Source organism: Camelina sativa, chromosome 3 (assembly GCF_000633955.1).
Source record: "Camelina sativa cultivar DH55 chromosome 3, Cs, whole genome shotgun sequence".
NCBI classification, from domain to species: domain Eukaryota; kingdom Viridiplantae; phylum Streptophyta; class Magnoliopsida; order Brassicales; family Brassicaceae; genus Camelina; species Camelina sativa.
Window position 1 is genome coordinate 23,485,048 of NC_025687.1, and position 15,491 is coordinate 23,500,538.

Below are 15,491 nucleotides of genomic sequence, written 5' to 3' on the forward strand. Positions count from 1 at the left end.
AGCAAACTGATGCATTATTCAGTTGCAAAGTCTGCTCTTTTACATGTGTATGAAAGATCAACCCTGTTTATGAATCTTGTTTCATTTCAATATCTCAACTTTGTAAGTCCCTTTTCTCTGTCTCTGTTTCTTTTTCCACTTTGGTTGAAAAAAACTCTTTTCTTGGGTCGACGATGTTGCAGGAATCTTGAAACGTGAAGACATCAGTACTCCCATTGTCTCCCTTGTATATGATACGAATGGAGAAGTTTCGGCTGGTGTTGCTGGTGTAGATGCAGTTGTACGTTCCTTTTTCTTTTTATGTCTTATTGCTGTATTAGTATGGTCATCTAGTCGATAAACTGGGAATGAAGGATGTTATTGTTGTTGTTGTACTTCATTGGGTAAGTGACTTACACTTACATTGTTTTTTCTCGGGCAGGAAAAGTTCCTGACACCTGCGTGGATCCAGCGGTTTGTGAAAAACATAAGCTCAGCGCCTGTTCTAATGCTAGATGCAAATCTTAGCACTCTTGCTTTGGAAGCATCTTGTAAATGTAATGCTTATAGCTTTTACAGTATGATTGTTCTAACCATCGTTTTATCTGTCTTCTTGACCTTTTCTTTCTTGAAGTGGCTGCAGAGTTCAATGTTCCTGTATGGTTTGAACCCGTGTCAGTCACAAAGTCTCAGAGAATCACATCAATTGCCAAGTATGTGAGTGCCATGTCTCCATACTCTTGAAAGCTAGATCTTTTTTATCTTCTATGGTTATTCGCAAACCAACAGATTTAAATTTTGTTTTCTACAGGTAATGATAGTGTCTCCTAACCAAGACGAACTCATAGCAATGGCCAACGCTCTCTGCGCCAAGAACTTGTTCCACCCCTTTAAATCAGAACTGTCCATTGAAGATATGTACCGCACGCTAAAGCCAGCCATTTGGATTCTTCTTGAAAATGGTATTAAAGTAGTTATTGTAACCCTCGGATCCAATGGAGCTCTCTTATGCTCCAAGGGGAACCCGAAAAAGGCTCTAAACATAAACCGAAAGTTCCCTCTAAGTGGAGAGATTTACAAACGTATACATTCTGTATGTTCACCAGACCGGTTTACTGAACTTGAATCGTATCGCAGCTCGAGTCTTTTAGCATTGCATTTCGCAACCATACCAGCCAAAGTCAAGAAGCTGACTGGTGCAGGTGATTGTCTGGTAGGCGGCACAGTCGCATCACTGAGCAATGGGTTAGATCTAATCCAGAGTTTAGCAGTTGGCATGGCCTCTGCTAAAGCAGCAGTTGAGTCAGACGACAATGTGCCTCCTGAGTTCAACTTGGATCTTGTTTCCGGTAATGAACTAATTATGTGTCAATAATATGAATGAGAGTCTGAATTATGATTTTAAGTTTTCGGTTTTATCGAGTCTGAGCCGGTTTACGTTTTTGGATTTGGTTTGAACGTACAGATGATGCAAAGTTTGTGTACAATGGGGCGAAGATGTTGATGGTTCATCAGTCGATGCTATGAAGGATGGTAGTGTTGTTTCTTTTTGTTAAAGCTGTCATTGGCCTTAGTTATTGTTTTATGTAACAATATCAAAATTTTCTTTTAAATTTCTATAATTATTGCTGACAAAAGTAGTTTGATGGTCTGTCTAATAGCCTAGTCCTACCAAAATAAAGTATTGCTCGCAAAAAAGAAATAATGTCCAACAGATTCCCAAGTTTGGAAATCAAATTAGTGATAACATGTACAATTTTTCGACCATTTTTCTGATATGGTCTATGTGCGGGCAAAAAAAGATAGGACTCTGTGAACCTCAAGCAATTTCAGAATGGGCTTAAAATATTTATAGAGGTCTTTAAATTTCTAAACTTAATAATATTTATTGGCCAATATGTGAACGGTGAACTTAATATTTTGATGATCTTTTCTTTAGGGATATAGCTTTTCTCGTCTCAAAATCGTAGTTCCCGTTAACTCTGTATTTTTTTTTTTTTTAATTGGACTAAGATACGTGCGTGTGTGGATTTAATGAGAAGTACTGTTTCTATCGTTAGAAACTTAAGATATATAAAGATAATGCCCTTGCCTAATTTCAAGTTTTGCTAGGAAAATTTTGTTTTACTAGAAGTCTAGATTTTTTGGATGAATTTGTTAGAGACGTACGTAAAGATTTCTAGGAAACAAAAACAAGTTTCTTTCTTTTTGCACAAAGTAGAAATCAATTATTTTCGGTAACATTGATTACCTTTAATTGTATTTTACGGAAAATACAATTAAAAGAGAATTTGTTAGAGTGGATCCTTTTCGTTATCTTTTCTCTCTAATCCATCTGTTCCACCATTTATAACTTTCTACTTTTCCTTTTCTCCTCTTTACTTTGTCTATTCTATAATTCCTCCTCTTTTGACTTTCAGGTATGGGTGTTTTGTCATGTTTATTTAATATGTGGGTATCTCTATCCTGAACTATAAAAGTTACAACTTAAAATATAAATATACTGATAGTCTAACATTGTATTACACTAAATTTAAAATAAGTTTAATACATAAAATATGATCCATCTAGTATCAAATTAACTTATTGTTAGTTTAAATCTAGGATTATGTTGAGCCGGGCCTGGGTGAAACACGATGAACCTTCTTGTGGGCGCTGAGCATACAAAACCAATACATTACGGACCTATCCGGCTAAGGCTAACCCTACAGAATATTAGTGTTGCAAATAACGTTAGATTTTATTTTTGGCTATTTTCTATGATAGTTTCCATATAAGGCAGTTGGCATGGCCATGTTTTTAATGCTGACGTCTTCTACGCAAACCATTAGTGAAGTGGGGTGCCTAAGACTTGAGGTTTTAGACGAAATGCTAGATCTGTGATATCTTTATCGTTCCAACTGAATAATCGCAGTAAAATTTCTGAACCATGTTTGTTGTAGTGAAAAAAGTAGAGCTTCTCCTTCAGCCTCAAGAGTGGTATTAACAATCCGATTCACCGGAAAAGCATATCGGAGAAGAAGAAGAAGAGAACCATCTACGGTTCTAACAAACTTTATTAACCAGAAATAAATGTGTATATTACAAAAGCTTAACCTCATCCGTTTATCCACATATCCTTTATATACTAACACATATTAACCAAACTAATTGAACCAGGGTTAACCGGTTGTGAACCAGTCAATAACCAATCCTCATGATCCTAATACGCCCCTCTCAAGTCTGTAGCTTCAAAGATGTCTGGTTTGGAAGATACAGTTTTGATAATGACATCTTAGAGAGCAATCCATAGAAAGGACCTGGATGAAGCGGTTTGGTAAGGATGTTAGCATGTTGATTCTCCGAAGGAACATGGAAGACCTTGAGTGTACCTATTTTAATCTGATCCCTGACTGTGTGACAGTCAATTTCTATATGTTTTGTCCGCTCATGGAAAACAGGATTCATAGCAATATACAAAGCCGATTTATTGTCACAATACAGTTTAGCAGGACATGTTACTGGAAGGTGTAGATCCTTAAACAACTGATGTAACCAAATAAGCTCACAAGTCGCGTGAGCCATACTGCGATATTCAGACTTTGTACTGCTCCGACTAGTGACACCTTGCTTCTTAGATTTCCAGGAGATAAGGGAGTTACCAAGATAGATGCAATAGCCAGTGATAGATCTACGAGTATCCTAGCAATTGCCCTAGTCAGCATCACAAAAGCCATTTAAGCTCAAGTCCGAATCAGCAGAGTACATTAAGCCTTGGCCAGGGTTAGCTTTGATATACCTGAGAACTTTATGAGCTGCCTGAAGATGAATATCAGAAGGGGCAGAGATGAACTGACTAAGTTGATGAACAACAAAGGTGATATCCGGCCTAGTGATGGTAAGATAAAGTAGTCTGCCAATAAGTTCTCTATAAGAACGAGGATTAGGTAGAGGCGTCCCCATCGTAGCCGTAAGATGCAAATTAGGATCCATAGGAATAGGACTTGGTTTACAACCAAGTAATCCTGCATCTTCGAGCAGGTTCTGAGCATACTTCCGTTGACAAACTGAAATACCTGTTGAAGAACGAGATATTTCCAATCCAAGAAAGAATCTAGCTGGTCCAAGGTCCTTGATTTTGAATTCGGAATGCAACAATGCTTTCAAGCTCTCAACGGCATTGGCATCATTACTAGCAATCAAGATATCATCAACATATACCAAGATGGCAATAAAAGAACCAGAGCTATCTTTGACAAATAGAGTATTATCAGTAGGAGATTGAATGAAGTTTGCACCCAAGAAAATGGAAGACAGTCGTTTATACCACTGTCGAGATGCTTGTTTCAAGCCATAAAGGGACTTTCGAAGTCGACAAACCGGGTTGGGTGGCAAGACAACATTTGGTGGGGGAGTGTAACCCTGAGGAAGACTCATGTAGATCACCTCATCCAAGTCTCCATGCAGGAAAGCATTGGATACATCTATCTGTGTCAAGCTCCATCCTTGTTTAGCAGCAGCACCAAGTAAAAAATTTACACTTGTTAGCTTAGCCACATGAGAGAAAGTCTCTATAAAATCCAAACCTTCTTGTTGTGTAAACCCCTGTGCTACAAGTCTTGCTTTATACCTTTCAACAGAACCATCAGGGTTATACTTAATAGTAAATACCCATTTACAACCAACAACATTTTTACCTAGTGGTAAAGAAGTAACATCCCAAGTATGAGCAGATTCGAGAGCATGAAGCTCTTCACCAGCTGCATTAGTCCACTTTACTGATTTCATGGCTTGGGCAAAGGTTTTAGGTTCAGTTTCAAGACTATAGGAGAAAATATATGATTGAGAAACAGGAGTGAAACGATCATATGAAACAACAAAAGATATAGGATATGGAGTGGTAAGAGATTTAGTGGGAAGCACTTTTTCTAGTGGTGGAAAAGAAAGAGGAAGAGTAGTAGCATCAGCAAAAGAATGATCTACAGAAATATAAGGAACAAGGGCACAATGACATTCAGAAAGATAGGAGGGTGTCTTTACATTTCGTTTAGGTCTAACAGTAAGTTCAGAAGTAGAAGTTGTCTTTCGTGATACAATGGTATCCTCCACACGAATAGTATTAGGGTCCAACGGTGCAGTGTTTGATGCAGATGTATGTGATGCATCAGATTCATCATGTATGTCAATATCAACATCATCAAGAGAATGCAAAGAATCAACAAAATGTAATGGAGTAGGTAATGGCAAAATGCTATTTGGAAACATATCTACTGCCTGAGATAACAAGTCTGATGTCTTAAAAGGGAAAACATCTTCATGAAAGACAACATTGCGGGATATAATTATAGAATGAGACTCCAAATCGAGAAGCTTATACCCTTTATAACCAGATGGGTAATCAAGAAAAATTCAAGGTTTCGATCGTGGAGAAAACTTGTGTCTATCATGCGAAGGAGTCGATGCAAAACATAAGCAACCAAAACTTTTAAGCATAGTATAGTCAGGAAGTTTATGACAAAGAGTTTGAAAAGGATACTTATTAGCTAACAAGGGTGAAGGCATCCTATTCATTAAGAAAGCAGTAGTCAATACACAATCACTCCAGTACTTCAAGGGAATATTAAACTGAAATAACAATGCTCGAGCAACATTCAATAAGTGTTGATGTTTTCGTTCAACTACAGAATTCTGTTGAAGTGTGTATGCACAAGAAAATTGATGTAACATCCCATGTTCTTTAACAATGTCATTGAATGCAAGTTCAGGTGCATTATCATATCAAATTGCCTTTATTTTGGAATCATATTGAGTAGAAACAAGTTTAAGAAAAGCAGGAAAAGCTGTAGAAACATCACTTTTATTTCTTAGCATATAAAGCCAGGTTACACGAGTGCAATCATCAACCAGAGTAAAGAAATAACGAAAACCTTCTACAGACTCAATGCCAAAAGGACCCCAAATATCTAAATGGACTAAATCAAACGGTTGAGATGAAAGATTGTTATGGGAAACATAAGCTAAGCGCTTCTGTTTAGCTAGAGGACAGATTTGACAAGGAGATGCATTTGTAACTACAGACTTAAAAGAAGGAATCATACTAACAAGACTTTGTAAAACTGCAGGTGATGGATGTCCAAGTCGCTGATGCCACAGAACTCCATCGACCAATGCAGTAGCAGAAACGGAACAAACAGCAGGAAGAGATGGCGAGAGGGACTTTGGTTCTGTCTCAAGAGTATAGAGATTATTGATGAGTCTACCTCTCCCAATCATCAAGCCCTGAGAAAGTTCTTGAATAAGGCAACAATTAGGAAAGAAATGAGTAGAACAAAATAGACTTTGAGCTAAACAACTTATGCTAATCAGATTAAACTTGAAATCAGGTACATGTAAAACATTATTCAATATCAATGTTTGTGTAATGCAAATGGTGCCTGTGTGTGTGATAGGAACCCGAGTACCATTCGGTAAAGTAACCGTAACACTAGAAACAGGAACTAACTCTCTAAATATTGCTAAATCAGAACAAACATGACTAGACGCACCACTATCAATAATCCAATCATTAGGTGCAAGAAATTGTTGTAAAGAAGAAAGAGCATGTTTCTGAAAGGTAAGAATATGATTATCATATCGAAGGCTAGTGGAAGGAAAAGGTATAGTACCAGAAGTAGAAGTTTGAGCCATGAGACCATGTGCAGTAACCGTTGCAGTATTAGAAGAAGCTATAGGCTCTTGAACTGGTACCTGAGTGTTATACTGAGATATAAGTTGTTGTAACTGTTGTGGTGTAAAGAGCGAAGGATTACCATCAAGACGAGCAGGGGGAACCAATTCAGGAGAAGCTGCATACGAAGAAGGACCAATCGAAGAGTACGATGAATGTTCTGCATAAACATTAGCATTTGCCTTCTGAATAGGATCATACGACATTCGTGGTTGAGTTTGAGGCATCCGAGGTTGCAACTGAGTAGTCTGCATACGAGCAGTAAAGGATGACTGATTCTGCACCACACCATTCCCCTTGTAACCACCAGTCTTATAGCCCGGAGGAAAACCATGAAGCTTATAACATTTCTGTATAGTATGTCCCAATCGGCCACAATGTGTGCAAACAGGCTTCTGAGGTCGCATGGTATTATAAGCAGCTACATAAGCACTATCACCATCATAAGAAGCAGGTGTCGTGGTTTGAAATACCACATTATCAACTTGAGTGATTACCTTAATAGTCCCCTGTCTCTCATCTTGAGTCACCATATTGAAAGCTTCTTCTATAGTCGGTATCGGCTTTAACATCAATATGTGACGCCCTGACTGTTCATAACTCTCATTCAAACCCATGAGAAACTTAGTCACACGACTTCGTTGTTGCAACTTTTCCCACTTAACAGCCGCATCACATTCACATTTTCCACATGTGCAAACATGAAGTTCTACATAATTCTTGTGTTCTTCCCACAAAGAAACCAAAGACGTGTAGTAGGTTGTGACATCAAGAGAACCTTGCTCAATCTTGCTAAGTCTCTGTTCAATAGCAAATATCCTAGGTGCATCATCTTGCTTAAACCTAGTGATTATGCTTTTCCACATACCCTTAGCAGTAGAAATATACTGAATTCATCAACCAAGTACTCACAATATCATTGCAACGTGACCAAGTTCCATAATCACGATGAGTTTCCGGAGGTTTAGTAATCGTACCGTTGATAAATCCCATCTTATTACGCACATTTAACGCCAGATCTCCTCCGAGAAGGGAAATCAGAAGCTGTCGTAAGCCGATCCGAAACCAAAACAAGTCCCGCATGATCATTACTATTCAAATAATACGGATTCTCATACTGATCCAGCTGAAAATGCGAAGACTCAATAGGGTCACGCGGATTCGAGTTTGTTGGGTGTACAAAAGAAGGAGGTACAAAAGAACCCATTCTCAATGAAGAATTTGAGAAAAAAATTCAAGAAATCGCAACGAAATTGAAAAAGAAAAAGAGAAATCCGCTGCGAACAGGTCAATCAAAGGCGAGAAACAAAAAGAAGAATAGCAAAACCCAAAGAAAACTCCAACGAAAACTCAAAAATCACAGTAATAAGGATTCACACAGCTCGGAGAAAAGAAATTGAACAGCTCATCTCTTTCAATCTAACTTCTCACAAAATTTCCAATGAAATCGAACGAAGCGGAAGACTTAAGAGCAAAGCTCTGATACCATATTAACAATCCAATTCACCGGAAAAGCATATCGGAGAAGAAGAAGAAGAAGAAGAAGAAGAAGAAGAAGAAGAGAACCATCTACGGTTCTAACAAACTTTATTAACCAGAAATAACTGTGTATATTACAAAAGCTTAACCTCATCCGTTTATCCATATATCCTTTATATACTAACACATATTAACCAAACTAATTGAACCATGGTTAACCGGTTGTGAACCAGTCAATAACCAATCTTCATGATCCTAATAAGTGGAACAAACTGATCAAGGTCTAGCTGAGCCCCAACACTTTGCATCGCCATAACTGCATTTAACAAAAGAATGGGTAGAGGGTCCAATATACACCCGCACAATAATTATGACCAACACTAGGGGAACAAAACAATCAGTATTATTTGCTTCCACACATTCCTCTGTTTCGTGCTTTAGCTTGAAGAGCCGTATTATAAGGACTTTCTCGAATATTATTAAAAATAAAGTTGTTATGAGCTTTCTAATTATTATTATTATTTTGTGTGTGTGTGTAAGCTTTAATAACAATTTAGTTACCCAATTAAACCAAAATATACGTACAAATACCTGCAGTCGCCTAACTTACAAAACAAATAAACAATGGTGGGATCTCATATAATCGTTTTAGAAATCATAATGAGATGACATTTATGGCTCTAAACTGCTTGAAGATGCTAAAACATTAATCGGATTTGGCCAGCCTCTGCCGATGAATTCACTCATTCTAGAAACAAGTTTGTTCGTTTTCTATTTGTTGTGAATTGTAAATTTCATGTGAGGCTGTTACGTTGTCCTTAATAATGAAGCTCTTGATAAAATGAATAATTGTATTTAATATATTGACACGTTGATTCGTGACATAATGTTAGACTATTACGTTGTTGAATAAATAAATTTTGTCCAACAATGACACGTTTTCCGAATGGCTACAGTAAAACCTCTATAAATTAATATTCTATAAATTAATAAACACTATAAATTAATAAATTTTGTTGGTCCCAAGTCAGGTCAGTGTAAAAATTAACAATATTCGATAAGATAATAAGATAATACTTTTTTCGAAATCTCCTTATAAAATATGGTCCCAATAATATCATAAATTAATAATTATGTAAATTTATATATATATGTATATATATATATATACTGATATAATAGTGTATGTTTCTCCTAAAGCTCAATTCTATAGAACAATTGTAATGTTGTATTTTCAACCTATAATGATATCTCTAAAATATTTTATAACATGTCATACAAATAATTAAATTTAAAGTTTTAATTTTTAGATATGCATCATTTACAATTTGATAATTTGACAGATTATTAAAATAGGAGAATTGATATTATTATTCATAGATTTGAATTTATGTGTCTCATGTGTATAAGTCAATTTGTCTATAATATTTGTAATTTATTGTAAATAGTGCTTTCTAAATATTACAAGTTCAATTCCTAAACCATAAAATTTATAACATCCGAAAGTTTAATCTTATTTTGCTATAGTTGTTCCAATTCATAATTTTTTTAAAAATAAACAATTAAAAATATATCTATAAATTAATAATTATTAATTTACACTATAAAATAATAATTATTAATTTATAGATAAATTAATATCACTATAAATTAATAAAATGTCTTAGTCCCAACATTATTAATTTATAGAGGTTTTACTGTATATATTACTCTATTACTGTTAACAACAGAGTACTGTATATATATTTCAAGCAAAATAAATATTATTATTAATTATGATGAGATATTACATAAAAATATAGAAAGATTACGTAAAAGAAAAATAAAGATTTTCGTACACTAGATAAAAAAAAATTAACTCGTTAATATCATTAACTTTGTTTTTATTACAGTTACATATATTATTACAATTTCACCACTCCAACTTTTTGAAAAGTTTCATAGGCAAAAAAATTATGGAGTACCAGAGTCTAGAAACTTGAGGGAAAACAAAACATTGAACATCATCAACAATCTTTGTCAACTCACAAGTGAACAATGATCCCAACAATCGCCGAGTAAGTCCCCGTGACCATAAGAACTAAACCCATCGCAATAATCACCACCAAAACCACACTCTCAAACTCCACACATCTCCTATATCCCTTACTGATCTTTAAATAAATTGCACATGGAAATACTATCGAAGTAAAACTAGTCAAAAGTGCGCCTATAAGAGACATTACATACCCAAACAATGGCACAACAAGTGCAACCAATATTGTTCCTAAAACCAGCCCGGTTCCAGTCAACATACGAACGCTTCTCCTTTTATAGTTTGCTTTCATCAACCGCGTATTGATTGCTTCCATGATGGGAGAAAGGATTAATGCATATTTGGTTAAGGGGCTCACAATTGTGGTAGAGATTGCTATCACCGCGCTGACCTTATGTGTTGGAAGGTTTAAAGTGATTTGTGATTGCACCTCTTCTCCATACATTAGATATCCAAAGATTGCCATCACTCCATATATCATTGATGATAACGCAAAGCTTATGAAAAGAATCTTTAAATACAAAAAAAGAACAGAAATTAAAAAAAAAAAAATCTTGGTACGTAACTAAAAATGTTTTCCGTGACAAATATGACTACCTTAGGGAAATGGTTTTTGTTCTTCATAGAATTGTAGATTGTTGGGAAGACCGGATGTGCTGTGTAGCAAACAAGATACAAACTAACTGAAGTGGGAATTCCTGGCCAGTTGACCAAAACACCTTTGTTCTTAAATCCGACACCTTCAATAGCACCGATCCAAAAAATAGACATTACTAGTATACAAGAAACAAGGATCCCACCGGCTGATATATACGAGAGAAAAACTTGTGTTTCCAACCACACTGTTGGAAGAACGATTAAAGAAGCAACAACGATAAACAAGTTCTTTTTGTCGAGTATGAAACATCCACGAAATCGGATTGCCGCATGTGGAAACATGTGAGACATGTTGTCAGCTTCTAAGATCAAGATTGCCGTGGCGACTAGGTACAGTTCGATGTATATGAAGATAGAGACTAATAACCGACCTTTTTTCCCAAACGCTTTGTACGTTATATCAGGGTAGCTACGAGTCGTAGGCTCGAGTTTAAGGCAACGTTGGAGGAGTAAACCAGTGTACCAAGTCGTAGCTCCAATCAGAAAGAAAAATAAAATGCTAATCCATCCACCGGAGGCAAGTGCATAAGGAATAGCCAAGATTCCAACACCTAACACATATGTATTTAGCCTAAGAGTGGATATTATATTATATATAGTTCTATTAAAAAAAAAAAAGTTGCACTATTATAATTTGATACCTGACAAAGAGTTCAAAGTGTTAAAACAAGCGTGGACGGAGGAAACGCCAACGTCGCCGTTACTGTCGTCGGAATATTCCATCTCCTTGGTTTAATACGTTTTTAATTGTTCTATTAAAGCAATACTCAAAAGTGTTCTTTAACCAAAAAAAAAAAAAAAAGCTTTGTAAACATGTCAATTATTGAGTAATGATGTGTGTGTTGTGTCAGTGTGCTTATGTATATTTATAGTAGACCAAAATAATAAACCGGAAAGTTGGTTATTTGAACCGGTTAAATATGAAACCGGTTAAATGTGAAACCGGTTCGGAGTTTTATCTTCTTCTTCATCAGAAAGAAAACACAAGATAACAGAGTTGCCACCAAAGCTCCAATTTTTATCCCCACCACACAGCAGAAGAAGAAGCTTTGAGGAATGAGAAGAAGATAGAGAGAGCTCAAAAGTTTCGAATATGATTGTAACACTAAACCCTAGGATCCTCCATTTCTCCAAGCTCCATCCTCTTTCTCGTTCTTCTTCGTATATCTACAGAACTCGAAATGTGTCTCTGACCACAAATTGTAAGCTTCAGAAGCCTGAGAATGGGAATCAGAGAAGTAGCGGAAATCTCACGAAGACCATCTCGCTTTCCGACTCGGCGCCGCCGGTTACGGAAGAGACGGACGTGGAAGTTTCCGGCGATCGGGTTGTTAAGGGAGGTGGTAATGGTAATGGAGGAGGAGGAGACGGAAGAGGGTTAGGGTTTTTGAAGAAGTTACCGAGAAAGGTTTTGTCAGTTTTGTCTAATTTGCCTCTTGCGATTACAGAAATGGCCACCATCGCTGCTCTTATGGCTCTTGGTAAGTCCTAGTTCCTTCTTTTGGATGTTGGTTTTGTTGCATTAGGTATTTGAGAAACTGATAAAAAGTTTTCATCTTTTTAAAGGGACTGTGATTGAACAAGGTGAAACCCCTGATTTCTATTTCCAAAAGTATCCAGAGGATAATCCTGTGTTTGGGTTCTTCACTTGGAGATGGATTTTTACACTTGGATTTGATCATATGTACTCTTCTCCTATCTTTCTTGGGATGTTGCTTCTTTTAGCTGCTTCACTTATGGCTTGTACTTATACTACTCAGATACCTTTGGTTAAGGTTGCAAGGAGGTTTGTGTTTTTTTTCTTCCTTTGTGTCCGTTTTGTAACTCCTTGTTTTCTAAAGAAGAAGAGCTTATGAGTTTAGTAAATTGCAGATGGACTTTTATGAAGTCAGATGAGGCAATTAAAAAGCAGGAGTTTGCAGATACTTTGCCAAGAGCATCTATTCAAGACTTGGGAATGATTTTGATGGGTGATGGTTTTGAGGTTAGGATTACTTCTCTCAGTTTTAACTTCTTCTATAGGAGTCTGTGAGGTTTTTGTTTGATTGTATTGGTTTAAGTCGTAGTAAGTTTGCAGTTTGTTTGTTCTGCAGGTGTTTATGAAGGGTCCTTCATTGTATGCTTTTAAAGGTTTGGCTGGTCGATTTGCGCCTATTGGAGTACATATCTCAATGCTTCTGATTATGGTGGGTGGAACCCTCAGTGCGACAGGGAGCTTTAGAGGCTCGGTCACAGTTCCGCAAGGGTTAAATTTTGTCATGGGAGATGTCTTGGCCCCAATTGGGTTTTTCTCAGTTCCAGCAGATGCTTTTAATACTGAAGTTCATGTTAATCGATTCACCATGGATTATTATGATAGTGGAGAGGTGAGTCTTTTGTTTGCTTTCTCTGTTCTCTCTATTCATGTGACCATTCACAATTAAATAGAACTCTTGGTTTGATATTTCTTTTCCCATTTTGTGTAGATCTCACAGTATCACTCTGATCTTTCACTCCGTGACCTTAATGGGAAAGAGGTTCTGAGAAAAACAATTAGCGTTAATGATCCCTTGAGATATGGTGGGGTCACCATATACCAGACAGATTGGAGTTTCTCAGCCTTGCAGGTGACAAAGGATGGTGAAGGACCATTCAACTTGGCTATGGCACCTATTAAGATCAATGGAGACAAGAAGTTATATGGGACCTTCTTACCAGTTGGTGATACTAATGCTCCCAATGTCAAAGGAATGTAAGAACCTCTTTACCTTTGATGAACTTACAAGAGTATAAGAGATGTAACTTTTTCTTGGATTCTTGACATAGTTATATTTTGATGTGTCTTGTATAGGCCTTAAACTTTGCTCCTGTTGAGTTTTTTTCAGATCTATGCTAGCTCGGGATCTACAATCTATTGTTGTATATGATCTGGAAGGAAAATTCGCTGGAATAAGGAGACCAAACTCGAAGCTTCCCATTGAGGTTAATGGTATGAAGATTGTCATTGAAGATGCAATTGGAAGCACTGGTCTTGAGTTAAAAGTAAGACACTTCTTGAAATGGCACTGGCACATACAAAAGATGAGACTTAGTTTCTTTCAATATAATACAACATCTTTGTTCTTGGTCTTGTTTCTCAGACTGACCCAGGAGTACCAGTGGTCTATGCTGGTTTTGGTGCTTTAATGCTCACAACCTGCATTAGTTACTTATCTCATTCACAGGTAAAAGTAACACTTAAAATCGTTATCAATCAAAGTCTTGTTTTATACCGATGTGTTTTGGCATTTGGGTTTACTAGATTTTGGTCTTCCACCTCCAGCAACATCTTCATCATCTAACTCTGGTTTCCCTTTTTCTCTTATGTTTGTTTGAAACATTATATGAAGATATGGGCACTACAAAACGGAACAACATTGGTGGTCGGAGGAAGAACCAACAGAGCGAAGAACGAATTCCCTGATGACATGAATCGATTGCTCGATCAAGTTCCTGAGCTAATCAATAAGAACACTTCAGTTGTCTCTGAGCAATCTTGATTAGCTCTTCGAACTCTGGTACATTTCAAGACAAAACCAATATAGTTGTACAGAATTATGAAAGAAGGTATAGTTTTCAAGAACACATACACATTCACATTCTACATGTTGCTGATCATATGGGAAGAGAGAGAGAGAGAGAGAGAGAGAGAAGAGCTTGAAAGTTAGAGACTGAAACTTCAGAATCGATTTGCATGGAGGTTTTGTTTGAAGAGTCAGAGTCTTAGCTTCTACACCGTGAAGTTAGAGAATAGATGGTGAGTACTATTTTTTTGTGGGTAGGTTTTCTTGTTTGTCAAGTTATATGATCTGTATGTATCTCTCTTAACTACAATTCATCGATACTACAATTGTTTTTTACTAGCTCTGTTATATTATCCTCGGTAGAAATATTTTACCCTGTAAACAATAATATTCAATTGCCGACAGAAAGTAAATAAAATAGTGTTATCTTTGGGGCCAAACTGACAACAAAGTCAAGATCGTCTTCTTGTCTTTTGTCCCAAATTGCTCATCAAACTCAAGATCGTCTAAAATCAGTAGCAACCATGGAGAAACCAAAGTTCAAGACTGTCCAAGAAGTGATTGCAGCCGGCGAAGGACTACCGGAGAGATATCTCCATGCACCCACCGGCGACGGAGAAAGTCAACCTCTTAATAGTCCCGTGCCGGAGATGGATATACCGGCCATCGATCTAAATCTTCTCCTCTCTTCTTCTGAAGAGGGTCAACAAGAATTGAAGAAACTTCACTCGGCACTCTCTACATGGGGCGTTGTTCAGGTTTGACTCTCTTAATTTAGTGAAGATCAGAGTCATGAATCAATTTCTGTACAAGTTCTTGATTGAAGTAAGCAAAGCAGGTGATGAATCATGGAATCACTGAAGCGTTTCTTGACAAGATTTACAAGCTAACCAAGCAGTTCTTTGCGCTTCCGACCGAAGAGAAACAAAAGTGCGCGAGAGAGACAGGTAGTATCCAAGGATATGGAAACGATATGATTCTGTCGGATGACCAAGTTCTTGATTGGATCGACCGTTTGTTTCTCACTACTTACCCTGAAGATAAGCGTCAACTTAAGTTCTGGCCTCAAGTCCCAACCGGGTTTAGGTAAAAA

The 15,491-nt window shown here is 36.9% G+C and overlaps 3 protein-coding genes and 1 pseudogene across 3 annotated transcripts in view; 3 read left to right on the top strand and 1 right to left on the bottom strand.

The window, feature by feature from the left end:
- The window catches only part of LOC104777847, a 2,639-nt pseudogene extending 1,002 nt beyond the window's left edge, over positions 1-1,637 (top strand).
- LOC104779239 (vacuolar amino acid transporter 1-like) lies at positions 10,189-11,579 on the bottom strand. The gene is made up of 3 exons (XM_010503607.1): positions 11,498-11,579; positions 10,797-11,407; positions 10,189-10,710 (listed from the first exon to the last, which is right to left on the bottom strand). The coding sequence occupies exons 1-3, from the start codon at positions 11,577-11,579 to the stop codon at positions 10,189-10,191; spliced, it is 1,215 nt and encodes a 404-aa protein (XP_010501909.1).
- LOC104777851 (cytochrome c biogenesis protein CCS1, chloroplastic) lies at positions 11,950-14,766 on the top strand. Its single transcript, XM_010502177.2, has 8 exons — positions 11,950-12,337; positions 12,423-12,642; positions 12,729-12,840; positions 12,950-13,222; positions 13,322-13,587; positions 13,721-13,877; positions 13,976-14,059; positions 14,225-14,766. Exons 1-8 carry the CDS (start codon positions 11,950-11,952, stop codon positions 14,372-14,374), a joined length of 1,650 nt encoding a protein of 549 aa, XP_010500479.1. The 3' UTR covers positions 14,375-14,766.
- Positions 14,828-15,491, top strand: part of LOC104777850 (protein SRG1) — a 2,536-nt gene continuing 1,872 nt past the window's right edge. The window contains exons 1-2 of the mRNA XM_010502176.2: positions 14,828-15,156; positions 15,237-15,484. Coding sequence (XP_010500478.1) covers positions 14,923-15,156; positions 15,237-15,484 — 482 coding nt within the window. The 5' untranslated portion in view covers positions 14,828-14,922. The remainder of the gene's footprint in view (positions 15,157-15,236; positions 15,485-15,491) is intronic.